The sequence below is a fragment of the Thunnus albacares genome, chromosome 1, assembly GCF_914725855.1.
Source record: "Thunnus albacares chromosome 1, fThuAlb1.1, whole genome shotgun sequence".
Taxonomy (NCBI): domain Eukaryota; kingdom Metazoa; phylum Chordata; class Actinopteri; order Scombriformes; family Scombridae; genus Thunnus; species Thunnus albacares.
Genome location: NC_058106.1, coordinates 22,862,189 through 22,889,456, shown reverse-complemented (window position 1 = coordinate 22,889,456; position 27,268 = coordinate 22,862,189). Strand labels below are relative to the sequence as shown.

Sequence of the window (27,268 nt, the reverse complement as noted above, 5' to 3'; positions counted from 1 at the left end):
CACAATCTCAGTGGCAAAAGGTGAACACAGCTGCCCAGATGCTCTTTCTTTCCCAGTTTCCCCTGTGAGATTTCCAGTCCATCCAGCATTGCAAATGATTCAAACTCCTAAGGGAAACCGGACTGTTTTACCTCTGAAATTTGATTGAGTGTTATTAAATTGACAGGTCACTACATGAGCTGATTTCCCTCCCAGTGATCATAATCCTGGCCTCATGGTAACATTTCTCCTGATTTATAAATAAACTATCACACAACCCTGCTACTCTGGGGATGTACAGTCTGATTGTACAGATGTTAAGAAAACTTATGGATTTTAATTGTTCCACAACTTAAGATAAGGGCCTGAAAACGCCTTTATCAGCTGCACATTATGTGGCGATGAGATTTTTATCCTTCAATGGCTGTAAGGCAGCAGGTGCTGTGACTCATCGGAGCACTTGATTTCCCCAATGCCCTTACTGCTTCTGCGCTGTCATTTTTAAAAATGTATTTATTTATTTATTCTTATCAAAGTGAAACCCTGTATGGGCATTGGCTGCCAATCATTTTCCCAAAATGTATCAAATTTTCTGTTTGACTACTTCTCACAGTTGGACAAATTGAGATTTTTTCTATTTTTACAGTCATATTATGGATTTCAGTGTTTTGAGGCATATTCATGTTTACTTTTTGTGGCTTACAACATTATACACAAGTAAAACGTTGGGAAAAAAAAGTCGTTGTCATGAGTGTTTTTGTATGTAAAATAAAGACGGGACCCTTCTGCGATTTTCGCATTCGCGGTTTAATCACTCTGTAGTTTGATCCTTTCGGCGCACGGTAGCAGTGATGTGGCTCAGAAAGTAATCTTCCACGTCACAAGGAAGTAGTGCGGAGCCGAAGAGACAGCCCGTCAGTGGGAGCTTCTGAGGATTTTTACAGATGTAAATATCAAAACTGGATAACGAAGGCCGCTTCGGAGGATAATAGACGTGAAATTAGGTAGGTTATGTATTTAATTTAGTAATTACCCATGACTAATATTAGCGACGTTTGCTTTCCTGAGCCGTGGTATCACAGCTAGCTAACGGTAATGTCCTCCATTTCATTGCTGGTCTGAGCAGAAGCTAAGTTGGCGTTAGCTAACGTTTGCTAATTGACGATTGATCATTATCTTACCTGTAATCAATTGAATTGTCGAGTAATTGATTGATTTGTGTCTTTATTGAGGTTTTGCTGTACAACTGCGGGTGCTAACGCAGGTAACGCCGCTGACGTGTAGCTGCAGTGTTGTGTTAACTTAACGCTGCGTGTCGTTATTTCTCAACTTACTTTATTATTAACGTGACATTGAAACTTTTAACAGCGTGTTTTTGCTGTTTTCATGCCAGCTTTGTCCTGTGTTTTTGCGATGACCACAGTCTATGTTTTTGCACGTAAAAGAAGCGGTATCGTCAAATGTCCGAAAGTTATCCGAATCTTTTTATGTGTAGTTTTAGCTTTTCTTAGACAGCTCAGCAGGTATTGAGCGCCTCCCTTTGTCATGATTAGAACCGTGACACACAATCCTGTTTTTCACAGAAATCAGCCGTTTAGTTCTCCTTTATATTCTCAGTTTTAGCTCATTATAGCTCCGTCTTACACTTCCTAGAGCATCCATTTAAACCGCTGAGTGAAATGCTTTGGATCTCATGTATGTTACCTGCGACACACATGTGATCTACTAATCAGCACGCATTTTAAATGCAATTGCTGTTTTGCTGAACTGTTCATTTTAATATGTCAAATGCAGAGTTACAGCAAGTTTCGTCCGATAAATGCAGCGGCACTAAGTCCGATTGCATTAGTGCTCCTATAGAAACTAGAACTTAACATGTTAGTTTAAATAAGGGAAGTGATAAATGCAGACACAATGCAACAATTAGATTTTACATCTGGGTTTTCTGATTTAATGCTATATGGGGAAAAAAAGATAAAACAACACCATATAAAATACACATTGGTCATTCAGTATATGTCTCTATATATCCTCATTATATTAGATAGTTTTCAAAATGCATCAATTAAAAGGCCCCATAAGGTAGGAGTGGGTAATATGAAAAAAACTCTCTATCAAGGCACATGCATTTATATATCATAATATTAAAATATAATACTTTTGGGAAAATTTGTTGAGAAAGTTTTTATGGATGAATATTAGACAGAAAAGTCTGTATTTGGATAATCCAGAAAATTAAGTACTTGACAATTCAAGGTACTTCATCATATTGATGCCAAAAACATAAATATTGCAGATTGATTTGCAGGATAGCCCACAATGTTCCTATGCTCCCAGAGATTCAGAAATGTGACGATTGACAAATCTATATTGTTTCATGTTATAATAAAGTGTGTGGTGCAAGTTTGTTTACATTATGTTACTACAGTTTTGCCCGCATAAGTTGAAAAGTGTGAAAAGTCACGGTTTTCATTCATGAGAAGTCAGTGTACATCTGTGTATTTATTTCTTACATTTTCTACACTCATATGCCTGTGTTCTCCATCATTAACTAAATCTATTGTTTTTCTGTCTGTCGCAGGTATTATCCAGTCAGTGACATTAATTGGGATTCTTCAAGACAAGTACAAGCCCAGCAGCAAAATGACAGCTGCAGAGAATGTTTGTTACACTCTGATCAATGTTCCATCTGATTCAGAGCCCCCGTCTGAAGTCAGCCTAAAAACTGATCTAGGTAATTAATCCCTCATCATTTACCTTAAGTAGCCATGCAGATACTTTTAGGTTTCCCAGTTTTTGAGATATCTATTCATTTGTAGAGCTCACAGCATAATTCAACAGTAAAGCATCCTCTTCCTGGTTACTCTAAATATTCCACAGACCTCACTGTTGGCTCTTTTAAGAGATATTTCTTTTGAAAAGTGAATTACACAGAGTTTTTGACAGCAAGGTCTGTGCATTATCTAGAGAAGTTGTAACCAAAAGATGTTGTGTGTTTTACTTGATAAATGACTAATATTATTAATTGTTTATCTAAATATCCTACTGTAACACTACTATTGTATTCTTGTCTATGGACAAATTAATTGTCTAATTCTTTCAGAAAAGTTTTAGCTGAAATCATAATGTATACTTGAGGCCATGCTGATCACATAGATGTTTATGTGATCAGCACATAGAGTACATAATAGTGTTTTCATCGTGGTAATGTCTCTACAGAAAAGGGGGAGATCAAGGCAAAGACTGAAGCCCTGAAGAAGGTCATCATCATGATACTGAATGGTGAGAAGTTGCCAGGACTGCTGATGACCATAATCCGCTTTGTGCTGCCACTTCAAGACCACACTATCAAAAAACTGCTGCTGGTTTTCTGGGAGATTGTCCCCAAGACAACTCCAGATGGCAAGCTGCTTCAGGAGATGATCCTGGTCTGTGATGCCTACAGAAAGGTACGCTAACTGACATATCGACAGAACAAGTTTTCTTTAATAGAAAACAGTATGTGTAGAAACAGAAGCATTACGTTTATAACTATAACAATGTGAAAACAAAAGTAGGAAAGGGAAGGGATGGTTGAACACCTGTTTGGCAGGGTTGTTTGGCTGCTGTATTCACATAATTTCCAGTAACTTCTGGTCCAAGAGCTAAATTTAGTTTTGAATTAAACTAAAAAGTGATAGCTAGAAGCTTAGTAATGTGTAACTCTACAGAATATGTTTTAATATATTTTAAAAATCATTCAGCAATCATCCTAATGTGAAACTGCACTTCCAATTTCAGGACCTGCAACATCCCAACGAGTTCATCCGTGGCTCCACTCTGCGTTTCCTGTGCAAGCTGAAGGAGTCGGAGTTGCTCGAACCCCTCATGCCAGCAATCAGAGCCTGCCTGGAGCACCGACACAGTTATGTGCGCCGTAATGCTGTCCTGGCCATTTACACCATCTATAGGTAAAAGCTGTTAATATTTTCTGTTGTGTCAACTTTCCGCATATATAAATTGTATACTCCATTCATTAGAAAACAACACTGACTTGACAATATTTATTTTGTTAAGGAACTTCGAACATCTCATCCCAGACGCTCCAGAGTTGATCCATGATTTTCTTGTGAACGAGAAGGATGCCAGCTGTAAGAGAAATGCTTTCATGATGCTGATTCATGCAGATCAGGTGCGTGTCATATTGTCTCTCTTACTGTTACTGCTCTTGTGTGCCACTTGACCCACAGTGTCGATCTCTATGAATTAACTTAAGTCATTCACATCCTCCAGGATCGAGCTCTGGATTACCTCAGCACATGTATTGACCAAGTTCATACTTTTGGCGACATTCTCCAGCTGGTCATTGTGGAGCTGATTTACAAAGTGAGTCAGGCCCTTTATTGCGTTAATTCTAGCTGTGTATAACAACAACATACTGCCAGAACAGCTGCTGAATGTCTTAATGAACTCTTGTTCCTTTTGTTGTCTCTGCTAGGTGTGCCATGCGAACCCCTCTGAGCGTGCCCGGTTTATCCGTTGCATCTACAACCTGCTGCAGTCGTCCAGCCCGGCTGTTAAGTATGAGGCAGCTGGCACTCTTGTAACCCTCTCCAGTGCACCCACAGCTGTTAAGGTACACCAGCAAGGTTTTGGCAGTGATCAAGTGAATGTCATATATATGGAGGTTATATTCAGAAATCTAGAACAAAGACAGTTTTGCATTGTGCTATGCTTGATGTTTGTGACTGTGTCAGATCCATTAGCAATGTTGCTATTCTATTCCAGTCTCTTATGCATTCTATGTTTTGTTGCCTCCAGGCCGCTGCCCAGTGCTACATTGATTTGATTATCAAGGAGAGCGACAACAATGTGAAGCTGATTGTTCTCGATCGCCTGATTGAACTGAAGGAGCATCCCACTCACGAGCGTGTCCTCCAGGTACTTTGAATTGTGGCTGTGGTTAGTTTTTGCTGCACTTTCTTTTTTAATTGCAAATACCAATGTTCTCTACCTGAAAAAAGTTTCTTTTATCCACCTGAACCTTAATCAATGTGTAAGCTTTCCTTACAATAATACATTCTCACCCATGACGTGTGAGTATTTGGATGCCACACAAATCATTATGTTGTGATTAGTGTTTTATATAAAACTGTAGAATATTTCATGTTAAATTGAAGATGCCAGCAAAATGTATGAGGAAAATATATTGAATTCTGTTTAATTCAAGTTCATGCAGTCAAAATCAGTAGAAAATATCAAAATGATATCTGACCCTTGTAAATGCATGTTTAGTATGAGTATGCTGCACATGCTGCATATACACCACATCGGCTCTGTAAAGATTTAAAACTCGGCTCTCACCCATGCCTCCTTGTCCAGGACCTTGTGATGGACATCCTGCGTGTTCTCAGCACTCCTGACCTGGAAGTGAGAAAGAAGACCTTGCAGCTAGCGCTGGACCTTGTCTCATCTCGCAATGTAGAAGAGGTCTGTTGCATGTGCAGTGTATCCATGTTGTTCCTGTTGTTCTGTTGTCCTAACGCAGACACAAAGGGAATAGACTGAAAACATTGTGACATCGATTTGTTTTCCAGTTGGTGATCGTTTTGAAGAAAGAGGTGATCAAGACAAACAACGTAACAGAACATGAAGACACTGATAAGTACAGGCAGCTGTTGGTGCGCACTCTTCACTCTTGCAGCGTGCGCTTCCCTGACATGGCGGCCAATGTAATTCCTGTGGTGAGTGGCCCATCATTTCAGTGCAGTGGAGAAGATGTTTTCAAGAATTGTTATATTTCTTGTCTTTTTGCAAGAAAGTGTTATTAAGAATATATTAATATTTTCTTCTGCGCTATGATTTACAGCTGATGGAATTCCTGAGTGACACTAATGAGGCAGCTGCTGCCGATGTGCTGGAGTTTGTGCGGGAAGCCATTCAGAGATTTGACAACTTGAGACCCCTAATCATCGAGAAGATGCTGGAAGTCTTTCACGCCATCAAAACTGTCAAGTAAGGCTTTATAAGCACATTGAGAGGCATATAATGCAGGATCTTGGTTAATGTTTTTTTCTCTCTCATAATATTTATTAAAGCAAGTCAAATTTGGCTTTGCCTATTTGATTTAGATAAATAGGTAAGACGATCAATAAATAGTAAGCCCTGAAGAAATAATGATTTACTTAATAAGAAGTCAGCACTTCGCAAGTAAAATTTGAGTTGAACAGCCAAATTGAATGTACTTCATCGTCTGGTGCACACTTGCTTTATTAGAATGACAAATACAATTCACTAACTTAAGATGTCTCCTCTGAAATGATGTGATTAAATAAGAGAAGAAAAAAAATAGACAATGCACTAAAAAGGTAACTCTTGAGTTTCAGCAAGAGGTGTCCTCACATAACGAATGGAATGGTCTGATTTGCTCTCCTCTTTACCACTTTTGTTTATCTGAGAGTCATTGTTTTTTTTCTGTAGTCATATGTGTCAGTTAGGCTTGGGCGGTATCAAGGTATTACGGTATACCAGGATATTTAGAAATCCCCAAGTTATGATTTTCAATGCCGTCAAAAATACAGACACTCCTATTTCTATTAAACTGTATTGAGGTGATGTATTGTAGTGCACAGCCTGCACCACCAGAGGTCAGTCTCTACTGGAGGAACAGGCAGCTAGGCTGAGAAAGATGGCGACTGCGATTGGTATGGAATCTTGAAAATATTGCCATATATAACTATCTTGAGATGACCTCTTCCAGCTACAAAAGCAGTTTATTAGCCACATGATTTTATTCAACTGCCAGTCTGCCACCACCACCCGCACATCATCTCCATTCAGCCTGCTGATGTGTCGGTATCCGTCATCAGGTCCTCCAGCAAGAATCTATGGAAGAAAGGCGCTTATTTCCTATCAATTCATTATTCTATGGGCCATAAGTATTTAAATACAGCAAGATTTGTCTAATTAGGCTAATTACAGTGTCAGGAAGGTATGAAAATATGAAAAAATAGATACTGCCCAAGTCTAGTGTGAATACGAGAATATGGAAATATTTAGCACTATGTATGTTTGTGACATTTGTCACTTTGGTCATATTTCAGAATCTACAGAGGAGCGCTTTGGATCTTGGGAGAATACTGCAGCACCAAGGAAGACATCCAGAGTGTGATGACAGAAGTCCGCAGGTCATTGGGAGAGGTATGTGTGTCCATTAGAATTTTAATGTGACTTGAGCTGCGTGACAGCTCCTCGCACAATTCAAATTGTCACAAATATCTGACATCTGTCTCGTCCTTAAATGTGCAGATCCCGATTGTAGAGAATGAGATAAAGAAAGAGACAGGAGAGGTGAAGCCAGAGGATGAAGTGAGTGCAGCTCCAGCTCAGAAGCTGGTGACAGAGATGGGCACCTATGTGACACAGAGTGCCCTCAGCTCCTCCAGGCCTTCGAAGAAAGAGGAGGATAGGTAAGAAAAAAAAAGCACATTGTGGGGCGATATTATTATTTACCCATAGTATACTATTCATTGTTTGGAGTTTGGTAATTTTACCATGTAGCTCACTCATTAACCACTGTTTTTGTTGTTCCAGGCCTCCACTCAGAGGATTCCTGATGGACGGAGACTTCTATGTGGCAGCTTCCCTGGCCACCACACTGACCAAAGTGGCCTTGCGCTATGTTGCTATTGTTCAAGACAAAAAGAAACAAAATGTAAGTTGTCCTCTCTTCACTTCTCTTTAAAAAAAAAAAAAAAAAAAGAATCATTAAACCGACTGCCTGTTCCTCTAATCCTCTTCCTCTCCCTCACAGTCATTTGTTGCAGAGGCCATGCTGATCATGGTCACTGTGCTGCACCTGGGCAAGTCCTCTCTGCCCAAGAAGCCAATTACAGATGATGATGTGGACCGCATCTCGCTTTGCCTCAAGGTCCTGTCAGAGTGCTCACCACTTATGAATGACATTTTCAACAAGGAGTGTCGCAAATCCCTGTCCCATATGCTGACTGTCAGACTGGAGGAAGAGAAGCTGTCACAGAAGGTAATGACAGTTGACTTAGACAGCTGAACTCACTACTTCACCTCCTGGCAGTTGGGCAGAGCTGAAATGTCATCGCAGAAAGCCTATTAGTAGCGAAAGTAGAGAAATTTGTGGCCTTAATTGCATATTTTTCGAATGAAGCCCTCATTAATCATCACTGCATGTATGCATTTATGCTCACAGATGATGTGATAATTGTTTACGAGGCAAGTAAATGTTTGTTAAAACATTTTCTATGCCTTTTCTATTCCATGTCCTGTTTTTTTTCTTCACAGGAATATAATTTGATCACTCTGCCCATCCTCAACTTTTGACTTAGTATTATCATAACCATATTTAGTTATTTTCTTGTCCAATTTTAATTTTATCTTTGCTTAGTGTTCTTAATGTGTTGATTTTGAAAATGATCTGTTGTGGGCAAACTATAGACAGTATGTATCTCTTTTTCCAACCACAGAAAGAGTCCGAGAAGCGTAATGTAACAGTGCAGGCAGACGACCCCATCTCCTTCATGCAGCTGACAGCCAAAAATGAGATGACTTCTAAGGAGGACCAGTTCCAGCTCAGTCTGCTGGCTGCTATGGGCAACACTCAGAGGAAGGAGGCTGCTGATCCCCTGGCTTCAAAACTCAACAAGGTACAACCCAAGCACTGCAGATATCTTGCCATAGAGGGGAACTGGAAAGCATTTTGAAAAAAAATAGTACTTTTTGTTTACTTTCTGTTTTGCCCATTTTTGTTGCAGTGATAATGAGTGAAGACTTTTAGACCTTAGTTTGGCATTTGCCTCAGCAGATGATGTTTTGGATTACATTGTGTGAGAGAGCACAGTTTTTCCTGTGTTTTTCAAATACTCTACTGTTAGTTTTTATTTTGGTTTCAGTTTTACGTGGCTTCGGATATAATTGTTTTGGAGCAAAGAATACACAGTTATGAGTAATCTTTTTTTTTATTATGCTGCACTGCTGTTGAAGTTTAATCATCCCAATTAAAGGATGATTACAGTTAATTACAACTTGATCTTATTTTCAAGGTTTTAGCCATCATTTATATCTGTTATCATAACATCATTCACACCAAAGTTATTGCTGAGATCTGGGAAAAAGTGCAAGAAACACAGCATAGTCAGACAGAATATACACAAATCAGATTACCAGATTATGTAAACCACAATATTTAGAAGTGAAAATGAAAGTCAGTGCACTCAAAATGTTAGAAATGATTCTTTGTTGCACAAGAAAAAGCATGTACAATTGGTCAAAGGTGAACTAGGAGGTTGGTCTGTAAACTGTGATGGATGCTTAAAACGGATAATATGACGAGGATAATACAATATAAAATCTGTTAGGTCGTTTAACTGCTTGTGTTTCTTGTCACGCTCCCAAATCTCAGTAATTAACTTGGTGAGTACAGTGTTGATACTGATGGCCAAAACTACCAGGGACCAGAGTTGTAAAAAACCTAGTTATTCATCATTAAAGTGAATGGCCAAGGTTTCTCCAACAGAAATCCAGTTTTGTTGACTTAGTTTCTGTTAATCCCTTACCATGAATACATGTTTTAGTTGTTTCATAATTGATAATAAAATGCAATTCATTGTTATTCATTCTAGGTGACCCAGCTGACAGGATTCTCAGACCCAGTGTATGCTGAAGCCTATGTTCATGTCAACCAATACGATATTGTGTTGGATGTGCTGGTGGTCAACCAAACCAGTGATACTCTCCAGAATTGCACCCTTGAGCTCGCTACTTTAGGTTGGTTCAGTTTATTGTTATATTTATTGGTTGAATAATTTATTGGTTGTTTATTGGGTGAATATACAGGCTCTCCTCTCAGGTAACACTGATCTAAGGCAGTCACAATGTATACATTTCACTAATCTGAACTCATCCATCCTACAGGTGATCTCAAGTTGGTTGAGAAGCCTTCACCTCTAACTCTGGCTCCTCATGATTTTGCTAACATCAAGGCCAACGTCAAAGTGGCCTCTACTGAAAATGGCATTATATTTGGCAACATCGGTAAGAACAGTAGTCATTTAAACAGTACAATTCAACTTATGCTGTGCTTGTATTCCTCTGTGCAATCAGAGCATGTTTTCTTATTTAATGTTGGTGGCATATGAATTTTCAATTCTTCATTTCCAGTCTATGATGTGTCGGGAGCTGCAAGCGACAGGAACTGTGTTGTCCTCAGCGACATCCACATTGACATCATGGACTACATCCAGCCAGCCTCCTGCACAGATGCAGAATTCAGACAGATGTGGGCTGAGTTCGAATGGGAAAACAAGGTAAGCTACATTTCTACTATATGGCCAGCTCCCAGAAACTGTCTTTACCAAAATCACATTGATTGTTTGGCTTCATGATGTATTTATCAGGTTTGTTGTCTGTTTTTTTTTTCTCTTTTTTTTTATTTGATCAACAAAAATGTTCTCAGTGAAAATTCCACAGAGCTTAATCGTCCATAAATGAAGGGAACAAATTGATTTACACATCAACAACTGACTAACAATATTCAGGAAAATATAAAAAAACATGCCCCTTAAGCAAACTGTCTTTGTTGTAGGTGACGGTAAACACCAACATCACTGATCTGAACGAGTATCTCCAGCATATCCTCAGGTCCACGAACATGAAGTGCCTGACTCCTGAGAAGGTTGGTAAAGTAGACATGGTTTAAAATCTAAAATGTATTGCTGGTGCATGTTGGTAAGAAACCTGGTTGGATTTCAGATGTTGGTGAAATATATTTTTCTCACGATTAATGTAACCTAAGTCATCGTTATGCCTATCATGATAGATGAACATTGTGTAATGTTGATGCTGTGTGTCAGTGCAATATCTTCAACTCTCTTCTTTTTGTGTAATAAACCAGGCACTGTCTGGCTTCTGCGGTTTCATGGCTGCCAACCTTTATGCTCGTTCTATCTTTGGAGAAGATGCCCTGGCTAATGTCAGCATTGAGAAACCCATCCACCTGGGGCCTGACGCACCTGTCAACGGACACATACGCATTAGAGCCAAAAGTCAGGTGGGTCACAGCTGCTGCACCGTGAACCTTTAGGCATCTGTGAAGTGAAGGCTTGGATAAGTTTTAAAAAAAAAAAAAAAAAAAATTTAACCTCAAATCATTTTTGGAATCATGAAAAGAAGATTTCACATAATCTGTTATGACATTGATTGAATTGGAGTGAATGCACCAGGATAGCGACTATGTGAAATAACTATATGAAATAGCATTTGACACTGCCAACATGTATCAAATGTGTTAATCTACTGCATTTAGACTGTTGCAATAAATCCTTCCTCCTTTATTTTACAGGGGATGGCCTTGAGCCTGGGCGACAAGATCAACCTCTCCCAAAAAAAGACAAATATCTGAAACAACTCTGATCCAGATGATCCTTCTGACTTTGTAAAAGTCTTCTGCTGTTCTCTTGTATCACCCATATTACACCCTTTTCATCACAGCAAATTAAGAACTCTATACAGTCAGTTGCTTCTGTGCTGTTTTTTTTTTTTTTTTTTTTTTTTACATCACCTCTGTCTGATAACTACTTCTCAGTAATGTTCTTTCTCTGTCCTGTTTAATTTTCAATAAACATATGTATTAAAAGAAAGAGCAAACATTGCTTAATGCTGTATTTACTGAGTCATATCCCTCAGAGGAGATGAGCTTGACTAATTCTACCCTTTGCCCACTCTGCAGTTCAGATTAAAGTCTGGTTGAGAATAAGAGGTTCCTTATTAATGTTTATCATTCATTTCTTGGACTTTGAACCTAATTTTTGATTAAATCACTTGTGCTTCAACTAATCCTGTCAAAAGACACATTTTAAAATCAAGATGAAGTGGATGAGAGGGGTATTTTGCTCACTTTCTGTGTATATGAATATCATGAACTAAGTATTTCATGCATCATTAAACAAGAGGAAACTACAGCCATTCAAGCGGTGTTGTGTGGCTGTAATTGTTCGAAGTGCTCACATCAGCATGCTAACATGCTCATAATGCTAATGCTAGTGTCATTGTTTGCCATGGCCACTGTTTTTTTTAGTGTGTTAGCGTTTAAATATTTGATAATTGGCTCTTAATACAAAGTACAGCTGAGGCTGATGGGAATGCCATGAATTGTGCAGCATTTAACAGAAATCCACCCAATAGTTGTCAAGGTTTTTCAATAAAAATACTAAAAACTCATTCTCATGTTGGTGCTCGATGAAAAGTCAGTGGATCACCAAAGTTATTGGAATACATCCTCTAGATATCTGCCGTAAATTTCATGGTAGTCCTAAAAGTTGATGAGATATTTCAACCTGAACTACAAATGTCAACCTCATGGTGGCGCTAGAAGAAGAGTCAGGGGTTCATGAAAGTCAGTGGGATTTATCCTATATGGACCATGAATGTTTTTACAAAATGTTAAAGCCATCCATCTGAAAGCTGTTGGTATATATCCGTCTGGACCAAAAGTGGTTGACTGACAGATTGCCATCCCTAGAGCTGTGCCGCTAGCATGGATGAAAACTGTTGGAAGGGTGAGGTTTGGGTGCATACTTCTGTGAACAGGCACTGTTTGAGTGCTTTCTCTTGGAAAGCATTGCTCATTTGGCATGATAGTAGATGTTAAGTAGGTGATTTCAAAGAGACTTTAGTAGTTGTGTCCCAAAGGGGGTGGATTCCTGCCTGAGGCCCCTGCTGTCTCCTGCTCCATAGCTGCGAATGTGACTCCGGGCTCTAAATAGAATTCCTCAGATGCCTCCGGTGATATGTTGCACAGTGTGACACTGATTGGAAATTGTCCTGTCAGGGCCTCCAAATTGTCAGTGACATCACGAAATATATATCTTAGCCAGGAAATTGTTATTTTAACCTAGGTGGGAATATATTGCAGTGATTTTAAAGGTACTTTCAAAGCCATCTGCAAGGTTTACTGTCACTCTAATAATGAGATGGAGATAGATTAGTGTTGGCACAGAGCTGCATATTCCACATGCCCTCCCGTTTATGATTTATGAGTAAAGGGACATTTCTGGGAATATGCCAGATTAAAGGGTCACAACCCCAGTCATACATTAACAATATCTGTGAGATCTGTCTCTCCAGGGGGGTTAGATAAAGGCTGGAAGGTGGCTTTGAGGTCACAGCTTCAGCTGTGAAAATAAACAGTTGGCTATCTGGCAGCCCAGCTACTGTGTGAGGTGTATAATCACTTTAGATTTAATGTTTTTATTACTCATAATTATTACAATCACAGGTAAGCCCCATATCCCTAAGGTCTGAGCTTTTGCACCTTGTGCTTTTTTAAAAATGTTTTTTCTCTTTTAGGAAGCTATTGAGTAGGTTGTAATCTCCTCAACAATACATCACGTTTCATTTTTTATTTCCTCTCAATGTTGTAATGATTAACTGCATGCTGTTTCCATGAAAAAGGGAATTTATGGTGACTTTTTTATTCTTTGCATCACAGCCAATGTCAAAGTGGCTTTGACGTTTCATTGCCTATGGTATGTTTGAAATACTGTATTTCTATGGGGACTTGGAGTTTTGCTGCACTGTTTTTATAGTACCCTATCCTTCATTCTATAAGAAGAACTGTCACAGGCAAATCATTTTTCTTTTTTTTTTTACACTCCTAACATGCTTGCATTCAGCACTTTACACCTACAGTATACAGGTGAGGCGGCAGCTTTAGCATCATAGTTAGTTCTGTTGAAATTAATCTATGAATCTATGAGATAACTATTAATGTTATCATCTGAAATTATTTTTATTCACTTAAAGGGTCTTAATCAAGACTTTGATGAGAACGGCAGTGCAGAGTTTTAGGTCTTTCTTTTGACACTAGATGGCGTCCCAGCTGTCAGCAGACTGTGGTGATATTCTACATAGTTTAATGTTACAGCAAGATTTGTCTTAACATGGCATATAATTGACATGTTGACATAATAAAAGTCATGCTTGCACATGCTGAAGTAAAGTCTGTCGTTTAAGATAAACTGGCTGATGGACTCAGTCTAGACTTCAGGCTGAATGCCAGTTTTCTGCCAACCAGAGTCACAGAAAATCAGAGTTCTTCATTTTTATTTTTACCTCAGTGATGAGTTATCATGACGTCTCATGCTCCAAAATGCAAGATAAGCATCACAGAGTGGAACTATACATGTACTGCAAATGACTAACACATGGAAACCTTCTGCTTTTGCAAAAGGATATAAAAGTCAATGTAATAGGATGTTCTCACAATATAGCAGTAAATTCATAACTCAGATGTCACAAAAGTGAGTTTAATTGAGTCTAACATATATTTATATGTTATAAGGTATGTGGTGTATAATTATTTTTAAAAACCTTTTTATTAGCCATTTTTAGTAGCCTAGTTTTATAGTTACTCAATAATATGTTCTCTGTATTGAGATCAAGACAAACACATATTAGTGCAATATACTGGGCATCATTTTGGCATGCAAATCATTAAATATGACAATTACTCAGTTTGAATGGACAAAGTTAAACTTTCTGTGCAATTATAAAAACTTTTGTGATCTCTGAAGGTGGCAAATTTCCCCTTCCTGCTATAAACAAAAATTAGTGTTCCTAACAGGGGGTGAACCTGTTTCAGAAAAACAAAAGAGCAAGAACGAGGATTTTTGAAGGTGTTAATCAAAAAAAAAAAAAGTAAGATATTTTCAAAATGTCTCTGAGCCACTCTGAAGTATCTGCAGTGTCAATGGTGTAATAAATCAGGGCATTATTACTATGAAGCAGTGATTTCTTTTTTAGAGCAAGATGCAGAATCAGCAAATGCCACCGTTACAGTATAATGGGTAAACTCAACTTGAGGGAACTTAAGTTCTCGGGCACCATGTGATGATATCAGGCATAGAGCAGTTTTAAATGTATATAATACTTCATTCATTACATTGTATTTTTTACATTGTAATATTTTCTTGCCTTAATCTTTGTATGATGTATTGCAAAGAAAAAGAAAAATATTATCTGCCAAAATGGTCATTGAAATTGTGACATCAGACAAAATGCAGATCTATACTAGATCTATACTTTGTGAATCCCTGGTTTTACAACATAGTAATAAAACTGGGCTACAAGATGCGAGGAAAACACACACTGCTTTCACAAAACACTGCCGGAGGTCTTTGCATTAAAATGATAGCTGCAGGACACCTTTACTGTCACTGCATAATCGGTTGTAACTGCAGTAAGATCGGCACTGTTTGTGTGTGTGTGTGCAGGCGGTGGGGACAGGAATGTGACTGCATGATATAAGTCTCAGGACAGGGCTGCAGGGTTATTTCTCTATAGGCTATAAATATGTGTGTGTGTGGTGTGTGCGTAAGGGTGGTGGTGGTGGTGGTGGGGATTGTTGAGGCAGTCACACACCGCCTGTAGAAGGGCCCCTAGCGCCAGACATTAGTACTGGTCTGGCTGATGAATCCTACTATCGGATCCACATCTTGAACATCGCAGTGTTGTCGAGGCTGAAACACGGTCAGGCGTATGGACAGGCGCCCGTAGCTCCGGGATCCCTCCCTCTATCTACCCGTTGCTCTTAAACGGACTACACCGACGACTCATATTTTTTTGGCAACCGTGTGGCACATTTTCTGCGTTGCGCTGTCTCCACTGCAGGGCCTCCTCAGTTCACAGGAGAAAAAAAGTGGGTGTTTGCTGCTCACTGGTGTTTCGGCAGCGAAGTGTCCTCGATGGCTGGCTGGAAGGACGGCTCGGTGCAGGAGAAGTATCGGCTGGTTGTGGTCGGAGGTGGCGGTGTCGGGAAATCAGCCCTGACTATCCAGTTTATTCAGGTCAGTCGCCTTCACCCTTCCCTTGAATTTAGCCATTGCTTTGATTTCCCTGTTTATCCGAAAACACAAGCAAAGAGAGAGAGAGAGAGAGCTGGTGGAAGGGGGAGGCCAGACACGGGAACCCCGTAAGCGGATACCGGGGTCTGTTTTCTTCTCCGCTACTTTGCCGAGGCCTACAACTATTTACTGAGGGATTGTTAGAGGAGGTTATGGTGAGGTGGTAAGCGTTATTTTGTGAATTAAACGAGGAAGGACGGCTGTCACTTGAACGCGATTTCCGAGAGATCCACTTCCACTTTGCAATATTATTGCCGCCAGTCAAAAGAGAAAGGAAAGTGGGTCTACGGAGCTCCCGAGTTGTCCTATTTTACTAACTTGGTATGCAAAGTTAAGTAACGGATTTAGACTTGCAGCTTAGATGTGACAACTCTAAAAAATTTAGCCTGTAATGACCCACAAGCTAGAAAACTTAAAGAGAGAACTATGCCGAGGAAAAGTTGCACAAAATCACATTATACGAAGAGCATATAGTGGCAGTCCTGATAGCTCAAGAGAGGGGAAAGAAGTTGTTAAATTCATTTTTTGAGTGCCACCAAACTGTTAAATTTCATTGGAAATTTGTGAAGTAGGCAGAAAATCCGTTAAGGTTGAGTGATTGTAAGCAGCAGCAGCACAAAATGTCCATTGAAAGATGATTAACTTTGTGTTCAGATGACTTTTACTAAGGCAAGCCGCTGCTAAAACCCTTCATTGTGGGTACAGATATTTCCAGTAACCAAACCACTTTCATGTAAATGTCCTTAGAAATAAAACTACTTCCACAGCCGGAAAGATAGATCTTCATCAGTTTAATATCAACCTACTTGAATACTCATCTGTGTCACATATAAACGGCATGTAAACAGTTTACCTCCCTGAATCCCTGGTTGCATTCCAGCACACTGCAGACATACCCTGCCTCGCTTTGACCTTCCAGGCTTTCATAATAGTCATTTAGTTGAGGGCTCCTTTTCCGAGAGCCCACACACACACACACACACACACACACACACACACACACACACACACACACAAACACAGTTGTGTTTCCATCACTTCAGAGGACATTACATTGACTTACATTAATTTCCTGGAGACTTATCCTAACCTTAACCATAACTGACACATGCCTAACCCTTACCCTAACCTTAACATAACCTTAAACTAACCTTAACTTTAAACCAAGTCTTCACCCTAAAATTAATGATTTATGTTAAGGGGACTTGCTTTTTGTCTTCATACGGGAGGCGAGTCCCCGCAACAAGAGTGTGTAAACAGATTTATGTCCTGACAACATTAGGAATACCTGGACCACACACACACACACACACACACACACACACACACACACACACACACACACACACACACACACACACACTCTGTATGAAAGAAATGACAAACTTTGCCCTTTGCCTTGTGAGTGTTTCCCCCCTCGTGTCTGTGTGTTAGTGATGCTGGCTCTTGCTTCCAGGAGACCAGACTGCAGGCAGCTGCATGTCTCCACACTGTCAGACAATAGTGGGCTGGCACACGTTTCAGAGTGGGGGTGAAAAGCTTGTGTGTTTGTGTGTGTGTGTGTTCGTGTGTGTGTTGGGGGGGGGGTTGAGTCTAATGAGGGTTCAAAAAGCTCATTAACTGCATACCAAGTAAAAAGGGATCAGATAGCTGTGGCACAGATTTTTGCCATAGCCTTCTGACCCCACTGACCTGAAGTAAAGGAGCATTTCAAGCTGAATATGAAACTCACTCAAAACTCATTTCACTTACTGATATTCCGATTGGAAGGTTTCTCATTTGAGCGGCAGATCCACCACATGCTGTCACTGACATTACCTGAATTATCTGAAAAATGTCAAAAATGTTTCTAGCTAGAAGATCATACTTCACATTCAATGTTAAGGTAATACTGAAGACATGCAAAGATTGTTTTATCATTAAGTGTTAAGGTGGATTTCTGTGTGGATTTAGAAATAAAGCTGCAGCTTCAACTAAGGATAACAGAGCTCCAGCTACAGCCAATTGATCAACTAATTCAAAAGCGTATTATTTCAGCTGGGTGAAAGAATTTTAACACAGCCTGCTGCTGTTTTTTTTAGAAGATATTATCAAGCTGTCTGCATCACGCTTCTGCCATGAATTTAATTTGAGAGGTAAACAGAGTATCAGCGTATGCCATCAGTTTGATTTGGGATTTTGCAGGAAGATCCCCTTTGTATGTATTTTTTGAGCTCAGTTTGACCCACAGTTAATTTCCCCCTCACACTCTTCTGGCATATCTGGTGCCGTGAAAGTGAGAGAAATTGAGATGTTGACAGCAGGAGGAGAACCTACATCCTCTTTAGACGTTTCTAGAAGTCGCCTGCCAGGGGAAAGGACCTAACAGCTGCTTGTGAAGTCGAGGCTTTCCCTAGAACTGTTGAGTGTTGGGAGTTTCGGGTGGGGGGCGGGTGGTCTGAGTCAGCCTGGGTGGGTTAATGGTCATGGACCATGTGGAATTTGGCCCTTTGGCAAAGGAAGTCCCTCTACTGCTGCTCTTAGGACCTCCTAGTTTTGTATGGAAAAACATGACCTGCTTCCTGAATCACTGGAACTACGTGTGTGTGTGTTAGTGGTAATCTTGACAGATTGTTAAGTGTTTTGCCAAAAATACTAAGTACTTGACATAAATTTTGCCATGAATTATGGCAGTATTGCTTTTATGACATTTTATAAAATTGTAACACACTTAACAATTTAAACCAGGCCTTGTATACTGTAAATACTCAACTAAATAACAGAGTGATACCGCTGGTGTCAAAAGTCTCTTCAAAAGACAAAAAACTCTTCTTTGAAACTCTTTGTTGGTTCGCTGGTTAGCAACGACTGCTGACGAACGCTCTTGCAACACTTTTTCCTCAGACAGTATAAGCTCTGTTACCTTCCATTTCTTTTGGATATGATTTCCCTCAACTTTATAACAAGAAAAAATGATTTAGTGTTTTGTACTGAGCTGCTGTTGAGACAATTTGTCATCATTTAATATCCTGTCATCTGGTTGGTAAGTAGTTACTATTTAAAGTAGGCCAGTAAAAATAGGCTACTTGAGCTAGTTTTGCAAACACAGTCTGCTTCTACCATCCAAGTATGATTTAATTTAGGAGAGGTGCTCTCACAGTTTGAATATATAGTAATTACGGCATCGTGTTTTATTACTTTTTGTGTGCGTTGTGAGTCCATGACACATTCATCATTTTGACAAGTATGTTTCAGTCTTGTATCATTTAAAAAATTTTAATACAGGCGCTACGTCAATGAAATTGAAATTTGGCACTGATACCAAAATGAGTTTTTAAATACAGAATTTTGAGGAATATAAAGATTTTTTTAAACAAAATCTATTTTTTCATTTAACAAGATACTCTAATGCATTAATGTTAAATGTTATCTTCTTTCATGACATAAAAAATAAATTTAAAAAAAGTTATGATTTATAATAATCTAATCCGACCATAGAATTAGAAGTAAACGACACTAAAAATCATTTGATACCAACTTTTGGTACTTTACCAATTACCAGATACTCAATTTTACGGGCACATTTCAGTCATTCCTATAAAAGTACAAAGGTTCCCAATCTTGTGGGTGCTGAGCAGAGTCTGCGATGAACAAAAAAAAAAAAGGACTACAGTGCTGAGGCAGGGATTTTTGGGAGTTAGAGGATAAAAGATGATGTCGCTTGCAATAACAGAGTGGCAGGTCCCGGGGAGCTGCTGGCCACCCTAATGCCAAGCAGTTGACTCAAGCTGAAATAGCATTGGAATGACATAACATTGAGTCATCTGACAAAAGTTGTGGAACACAGTGTGTTGTTTAATGTGACGTCTGTGAGGGAGGAAGCGTCCCAAGTAAGGGAAAACATGACTCACGTTGGCCATGTGAAGACTGCATGTGGGGTAGTGTGTGTATGTGTGTGTCTGTAGGTTTGTTTTTATCTCAGAAATAATGGCGCACCGAAAAACGGATTCAACTTACATAGAGTAATCAAAGAAGCTACTGGAATGACATGGCTCTATAATGAGATGTTGTGTGATCTGATTGCTGGCTGAAAAAGCATGGCGTTGCCTGCTCACATGCTTGCTAATATTAGTGTGGTGGCGGCCCTCGGCGGTGGAGATTCATGCACGAGAGCAAAACATCCTGACTGATCAAGTCCAGACAGATTAGTTGAGGATTTTTTGTAGATCTCAGCTGGATTTACAGCTGAAGTGCATGGGTGACCTCTCTTTCTCTCTCCTATTCCCTTTCCACATATCTCACATATTTTTTAGCATGCTTTGATTACTTAGATATGAGGTCATTTAGGAGGAATGTTGCCATAAGTAGTAATTCAATAGAATAAACATGGATTATAAGGACAGCTCTCTTTGGGCATGTGGAGGCAAGGTGCGGTAATGATAGTAGTGTCGGAGCTGAGTGTGGTGGCTGCTGTCTCATGTGCATTTCTCAGAAACAGACATAGGTGGTTAGACAAAGTGTTTGCAGTGGCGCTTTTTGTGTGTATGTGTGTCGCATGTGTGTGTGTTTGTGATTTAGCTTCGGAGGTTGTGTTGTATGTAGCGTTGCACGCGGCATACTCTCAGTCCATTTTTGGATACAAGCGGTTTTGTAACTTTCTGTCTGGCTCAGTGATATGTCACATGCCATACCACTGAGTGCAAACAATTCCATTTATATTCTGACCAGTGTTTCTTCATCTCCTTTAAGGGAGTTAATAACTTTTCTTTGTTATGGAAGACTGAAGCGTGTGACTGTAAGTTCTTTTTTAGAGTAGGGTTTTACGGCTCTGGCAGGCTTGTGTGTGTGTTCCTGTCAGTGCAGGTGAAGAGAGAACATTGTTTGTTTAGCTCGGTATGAGGGTCACCTGTTGAGTTCTCACAGAGCTGGCTACTTGAAAGTGAACCACAGTGAGAGCAGGGAAACCTTTCAGTGGTTCTCACGATATGATTTTTAGTTGTGAAGTTAAAAAAAAATGTAAATGCAAATAAATTTACACCATTTCACATTTCCCAAAAAAGTAGGATTTTGAAAATTTATTGTCAACATATCACACCGAAAATGCAATTCATTCTGTAGTTTTGGGTCTGAGAAAACATTTAGCATAAAAAGAACATTTTACATCAAACATGCAAGTGTACATGCTTAATTATGTGTCTTGTGTGACTTCAGTGAACAAAAAACTATAACCAGATATAACTTATCATATGCATATTTCTAAATATGGATTTCTGTGACCAATCAGGTATGAATTTAGCAGGCCTTGTGGCTGGTGGCTGCACAGCAACACGCATTAAACTAACTGCTTTCCTTATGTTTTTGAGTCTGTATATTACAGTAATAGTGGTGAGTTGTAGATTACAGGATTGCACAATTAAATACTATTACATTATGATCTAATGGGCACTCTTGTGTGAAATGTTCTGAGCACATTCAAACTTCCAAGGAGATAAACATATCTTAATGGCCTCATTGCCTTCCCTTTACTACCACTCCCGGGACAATTTTTTTTACAGTTTTCACTCTAACATCTAAGAATAGTCTTATCAGTCCATTGTTTGTGCCATCTAGCACTTTTGTTTTGTGGGATGTGATGAGCATTGCTAGGGAGTGGGGCTTTACATTTTTAGTCCTGCTTGAGTACATGGATGAATACATTCATGTTGCTGAGGTAATTTACTTGAAACTGGCAAGATGCCATGCAGTACACCATAGGAATGTTCATGCAAAAAGGGAGTTCAGGATCTGCAAAGGCGCTCCCACCCATCTGGTAAAGCTCAAGAGACTAGCAGGTCATCCCTTTCACTCCAAGCTAATGAGAAACTAATGACTATCCAGGGAGGAACACCACTCTGCCGAAGCTACAATAAAGACTTTATTACAACGTGAGGCACAACTGGATTATTATGTATTTTTGATGCTGTGGTTGATTCCATTATGGTCATATGTGTTGAACCAATGTTTCATAGTCAGTCTTAAAATAAAGAGTCTCAGTTATTACCAAAGAGGAACTAATAGGAATAGATTTACTGTCACACAAATAGTTTTAGGTATTTCACTGGTATTTCACTCTTGTTTTCACGTGTGCCTTCACCTGTTGTCACATGTTAACTAAAGCTGGCTTGTATCCATGTGCATGTCTGTCCTCTCATACACACACATACACCTGCGTGCGTGTGTACGTGTGATGCGTTATATTACTGTTTACACAATCATTTCCCTGTTCAAAGAAACAAGATCCCCTGACCTGGGACTGTACCATGTTATCATCTGGTGGGGGTGAGCATATGACGCCCTCTTCAAGTTAAGCTGTATGGCAATAATTTATAGAATTTATCCATATAGCTACCCCTTTCACATCCTGACTCATATGCAGCCTTGAATGCAACAGTCGAGGAGTTTTGTGTGAGTGCTCTCGCAGAGAGGCTCAAGTGAGTCATTATTGATTATGAAGCTGATATTAAAAGAATATTTCTTTTCCATCCATATGCACAATGAAAATAATGTGAGGTTCTCATTCATCCGTCCTGAAGCATCCTCTCTGCAGTGTAGAGCTGCTAGCTGGAGGCGAGGGTGTAACTCAGTGTGTTGCCCACCAGACATCACAGATTTGAGATCAGATGATAATTTCAGCCACTCCTCCTATTACTCTCTCCCATTGTTTCCCTGCAACAGCCACAAGAAAGAATAATACAGTGTAGCATGTATGCACAGGCCAGTGAAGTGAAATACTAATGAAACGGGAAACAATTCCATTTTTATATGATCATAGAGTCAAATATAAATTGGCATTACATTCCCAATGTCCTTTATCACGTCATTCTCTTTTCTCCTCTCTGCCTGTTATTCTTCATGGTAAACTCTTAAATAAAATAAGCTTATAGAAAAGAAAACTTCTTTTTAGGCTTTGTAAGCAAACCTGAAGTCTATTAGATGTAGATAAGTATTTATTGTGTATTAGTGGGTAACAGTTTCAAACCATCCAATTGTTTTAATGAGATGTTTGTGAAACTATTTTATTTGGTTCTCGTACCATAAATACTACATAACTGTCATTCATTCATTTCAAGTGACTGTCTGTTCTTAGACTAATAACACGAGTGAGGGAATGACTTTATCTGACTGATTACCTACGTACATATCAGCTAGGAGGAGTTATTTAGAAACCATGTTACAGTAATATGCAGATTCTAAAGAGAAACCACAAAATTTGATTGACAAGATGACACATTAGCTCGCTGTGGAGGGTGAATGAGGATAGCTACTAGAATGCATGCATACAATTAAATAACGCAGAACAATTTGTAGCCTTGTATATACAGATGATCACTTATGAGTTGATTGAATCAAGTATTTCCAGTGTGAAAAAAATATTTATTTGCATACGACATGGTGCCAATACATATATACACACAAACTAGCAGTATGTGCATTTTGGAGAATAGCACAGCATATTTAAAGCTGTCAAGCACTGAAAGCTGGCATCAAAAGACTGGTCATATTTCAACCTTGTTTACTTATTCTTCGATTAGTTCCCAATTTAAATTAAAATTTTAGACTGTATCTCATGTGGGTAAAGTTATTGTATGGCTACTTGTGTTAAGATAACATTTAATATTAGAAAATGTGAGCTTGTTTTGTTAAATGAAAGAAATGATTTTGTAGGAAAACTTGTTTATACCTCTCAAAGTATGGTGCTGAAAATACTGTTGCGGTATTGATACTGACACACAAGTGTTGTGGCACAAATAGCAAACAGTTTTGATTGTGATTTTAAGACCTATTGTTAGGTTTCATGATTAGCTCTGGGCCTACAGGTTGATGTGTGAGGTGACTGCTTCTTCTTCTGAAGCTGTTTATCAGATCAGAATATGACAGTGATGAATAAGTGTCAACAGGATGGGAAACTAACATGCCTTCAAACATTTACATACACTCATTCAACATCATGAGCGAGTATCACAGGAATCTACATAACGGTGATTGGTAATCAGCTGATAGTATAATAGTCCAATAGTCCAAATGGACGTTTTGGCTCTAATTATAAAGTAATTGGGGATCTTATTTGCCTGATGATCTGATGATACTGTCAGATAAAAGTAAGAAAGTTTTGTTTAGAGCTTAACTCGGTCATTGTTCTGTTTTATAGGAGAAGCTTTCTCTTTGTCTCTTCAGTCTGTCTCAAATTTCACCTTCCGAGCTACGTTTCCTCCATCTACATTTATGTTGTTTACATGGAAAACACTGGGGGATCTGACTGAAGAGATCCTGCAGGTAGCTCTGTGGATACACACTATAGATCCAGCATGTCACCATGAAAGCCACCAGGGACAGTAGTTATAAATGCTTGTTGAGCTTTTCCTACTTAGTCATTCAAACAGCGTAACAACTGCTGCTGAAATGTCCATTAGCAAGGCATTTATTTAAACCCTCTAACCAGTTGTATATGGCTGCTAATACAGAGCAGTTCAGATGTGAGGACTGTTAGATAATATCTGTAAGGTTTTATTTCTATTTTTGTTTTATGTTTTTTCACTAAATATTCAGGTGGCGCTTACTAGTGCAAGCTGGTAGCAATTTGTCATATTTAAAATAATGTTTTATTTTCAGGGCTAATACTTTTGTGGAGCATCAGAGTGGTAGTATTAGTATTAGTAGACACAAGATTGTTATTGAAGATGATGAAAAAATGAAGATTTTATGTCAACTTTTTTAGATTCCATTATAATTTATTTAAAAAGTGACATTTTTGAATCTACGAAAAGTCAGTTTCTATTATTTTGTCTCTTGTATTTATAGCGAATTAATTATTCATTTGCTGTTTTCTAAAATCTTCTCTTAGCACCTAATCTCAACAGATTTCATGCTGCTTTTCAATGTTATATTTGCACAATTGTATACAAATAAATGCTAAATATCAGTTACAACTAAGAATTGTTTTTTGGTGTGCAATTTCATTCATTTCACCATATTAGACCACATTTTAATGGCAGCATTATTATTTATATAACAAACATTTTTGAGTGTTTTGAACTAGTAACATTTCCTTCTGATGGGGTGAAAAAAATTCTATATCCACCTGCGATAACCCCCCCCCCCACTTGTTTTCCGGTCACTGCCCCTCTGATAGTCAGACAGACAGAGAGGGCAGTGGGTTCCTCTATGTTGTTTTTGGCAATTGTTCTGTCTTCACACATCTGTCTGTTTCAGAATAACTGGCCACAGTATCAGGTCTCACATCTCAGAGTCATATACTGTAACAACAACTCTGGCTATGGGAAACTGACATGCTGTTTATTTAGCAGCTCACTCCCACAACCTTCAAAATTTAGCATTCCAAATCTATGTATTATTTTCTTATGTGACAAGCCTACATTTAATTAGCATACTACTAATGCGTGAGTTAAACAGAGAGCACTTCAACCAATTTTTTTTTCCTTTCAGATTTCTTCAAAGATTTTTAGAGACCTAAAGAGGTGAAATTATCCAACATCTCACAAGAACAAAACATAAAATTAAAGAAATAACAGAAAAAAGGATTAGAGACCCCCATGTTGGGAACCACTGGTCTGTTATTTAGTAGTGCTGCATGCAGTGTGCCACAGTTGGAGACATTTTTAATGCAGTTTAGTTGAAAGAACACTATGAATGGTTCTTTTTATACGTCTGTGCTTGTCCCTGATGCCGGGCCCTGAGCTGCCTGCCAGGCAGCTGGTGGACATTTGGCACGTCTCATGCAGACAGTGTCCAGAGGCCTGCGAGGCACCTGCTGTCCATCAGGGGGGAGGTGAGGCATGGAATGAGACAACTCCTCAACAGGTGACAGCACAGCACGGCTCACTGTCCAAATGTACAGACGACAATGGCCAAGTGTGGCTTGTGTCCCCAACAAATGAGCTTCTGAGTCTCTCTCCCACATTATATGATACCAGATTATAATCAGAAAGGCTGTTCAGAAAGCATCAGGTACATGTGAAGATACACTTGGAAATATTTGAGTTTGGTAGACTCACTGACACAGCTGTTGTGTGACTGTTATTTTGATCTAAAAGGCACGGCAACTGTGTGTGACTGTGTCCTCAGCACCAGTTGGTGTCGGCAAACCCAATGTGAAATTTTAAATTGGCACACGCCAGCACACACCAAGTAAACAGCTGCTTAAAAAGTCTGTTTGGTATGTATAACCAAAACATTGTCCTCTCACAGCCAGGCCTAAAGCATGTGGCGCTCAATCCACTGCACACACAAAACACATTCACCTTGTTGGCAAGCTTGCTAGTTGCTAGTAGCTTGCTTCAGAACAGCTACACTGCACCTTGTTATAGATTTTACTAGTGTCTCAAACTCTGTTGGGGTGGCTTATTCTTTCAAAAGATATTTCCTCACTTGATGTTTTATTGATGGTGATTGGGAGTGCTGTCTAAAGAAAAACTCACCCTCACCTCTTTGCAAGATATGTGGTTTTAGAGACTTGGTTATGTAGGGATGACTCGCAGGGCTAGTTGCTAAAATACTGCAGTTGGCAAGCTAACAGCTAACACACTAGCCAGCCCGGAACATGCCAACACCAGTCACTCTCAATTGGTCTCTGAGCTTCTTTCTGTTTTCTCTGCACTGTGTTGTTTACTCCCCCCTGGCATTTTGTTCTCAGGATTGTCCACCATTTCATTCAATTCAAAAGTTATTGAAGACAGGGAAAAAAGCTCTATGAGCAAGCAAACTTGCTATCTCAGGACAACATGTTTACACAGTTTATTCAAAAGGCTTGTTTGTACCTTCGACTCCTGTCTCATAATTGTAAGCAAACCATTCCTCTTTTGGATAGCAGTTTATGCTCCAACAAAAGTGGGTTAAATAAAACTAAGGTGGTGCAACACAGCTAATAAACTAGGATAGCATTCTCCATGTAGGACTCTCCAGCTCCCCTCAAAGGTTAGCACAGTCAAGACAGCTTGCTATTGGCCAATGGCGCAAATTTGCGTGTCCCTAAAGTTGAACTCAATGCAAAAGATTTACTTTGTCAATTCTAGCAATTCCATTGAAATGAATTGATTATGTTTAAAATGCTGGAATGACTGGACCTCAATAGGAGTTCAACTGGATTGAGATCTGGTGATTGTGATGGCTGTAGCACATGATTTACATCATTTTCATTCTAATCAAATACTCATCATATGTTTTTCTTTTGTCACCCATCTGCATTTGTCTTTTTACATCTTTTTAAGTGTGACATACGGGACTTGATCGTGATCATGTGTTATATCATGCAGAGAGAATTTTAATGGTGATGACTGGGCTGGCAGGGAGGAACCCTAAGAGAGGGAAGAGAGAAGATGTGTCCATTAGGTCTTATTTATGAG

At 39.2% G+C, this 27,268-nt stretch overlaps 2 protein-coding genes across 2 annotated transcripts in view; both read left to right on the top strand.

The window, feature by feature from the left end:
- Positions 1-832: 832 nt before the first annotated feature.
- On the top strand, positions 833-11,745 carry copb1 (COPI coat complex subunit beta 1). Its single transcript, XM_044350297.1, has 22 exons — positions 833-983; positions 2,561-2,713; positions 3,199-3,428; positions 3,760-3,929; positions 4,036-4,150; positions 4,252-4,344; positions 4,457-4,594; positions 4,780-4,899; positions 5,341-5,448; positions 5,556-5,702; positions 5,828-5,973; positions 7,062-7,158; positions 7,267-7,427; positions 7,552-7,672; positions 7,772-7,999; positions 8,457-8,636; positions 9,612-9,756; positions 9,904-10,023; positions 10,150-10,295; positions 10,574-10,663; positions 10,883-11,038; positions 11,330-11,745. Exons 2-22 carry the CDS (start codon positions 2,623-2,625, stop codon positions 11,387-11,389), a joined length of 2,862 nt encoding a protein of 953 aa, XP_044206232.1. The 5' UTR covers positions 833-983; positions 2,561-2,622; the 3' UTR covers positions 11,390-11,745.
- Positions 11,746-15,376: 3,631 nt separating this feature from the next.
- Positions 15,377-27,268, top strand: part of rras2 (RAS related 2) — a 32,980-nt gene continuing 21,088 nt past the window's right edge. Inside the window, exon 1 of the mRNA XM_044350286.1 lies at positions 15,377-15,833. Coding sequence (XP_044206221.1) covers positions 15,732-15,833 — 102 coding nt within the window. The 5' untranslated portion in view covers positions 15,377-15,731. The remainder of the gene's footprint in view (positions 15,834-27,268) is intronic.

What these genes read in the sequence shown, in the direction of transcription:
- copb1 (XM_044350297.1), top strand. Translation starts at nt 2,623, where the DNA reads ATGACAGCTGCAGAGAATGTTTGTTACACTCTGATCAATGTTCCATCT. An exon ending in CGGCCAATGTAATTCCTGTG is followed by an intron (nt 5,703 to 5,827) that starts GTGAGTGGCCCA and finishes TATGATTTACAG; the next exon opens with CTGATGGAATTCCTGAGTGA. An exon ending in AAGACAAAAAGAAACAAAAT is followed by an intron (nt 7,673 to 7,771) that starts GTAAGTTGTCCT and finishes TCTCCCTCACAG; the next exon opens with TCATTTGTTGCAGAGGCCAT.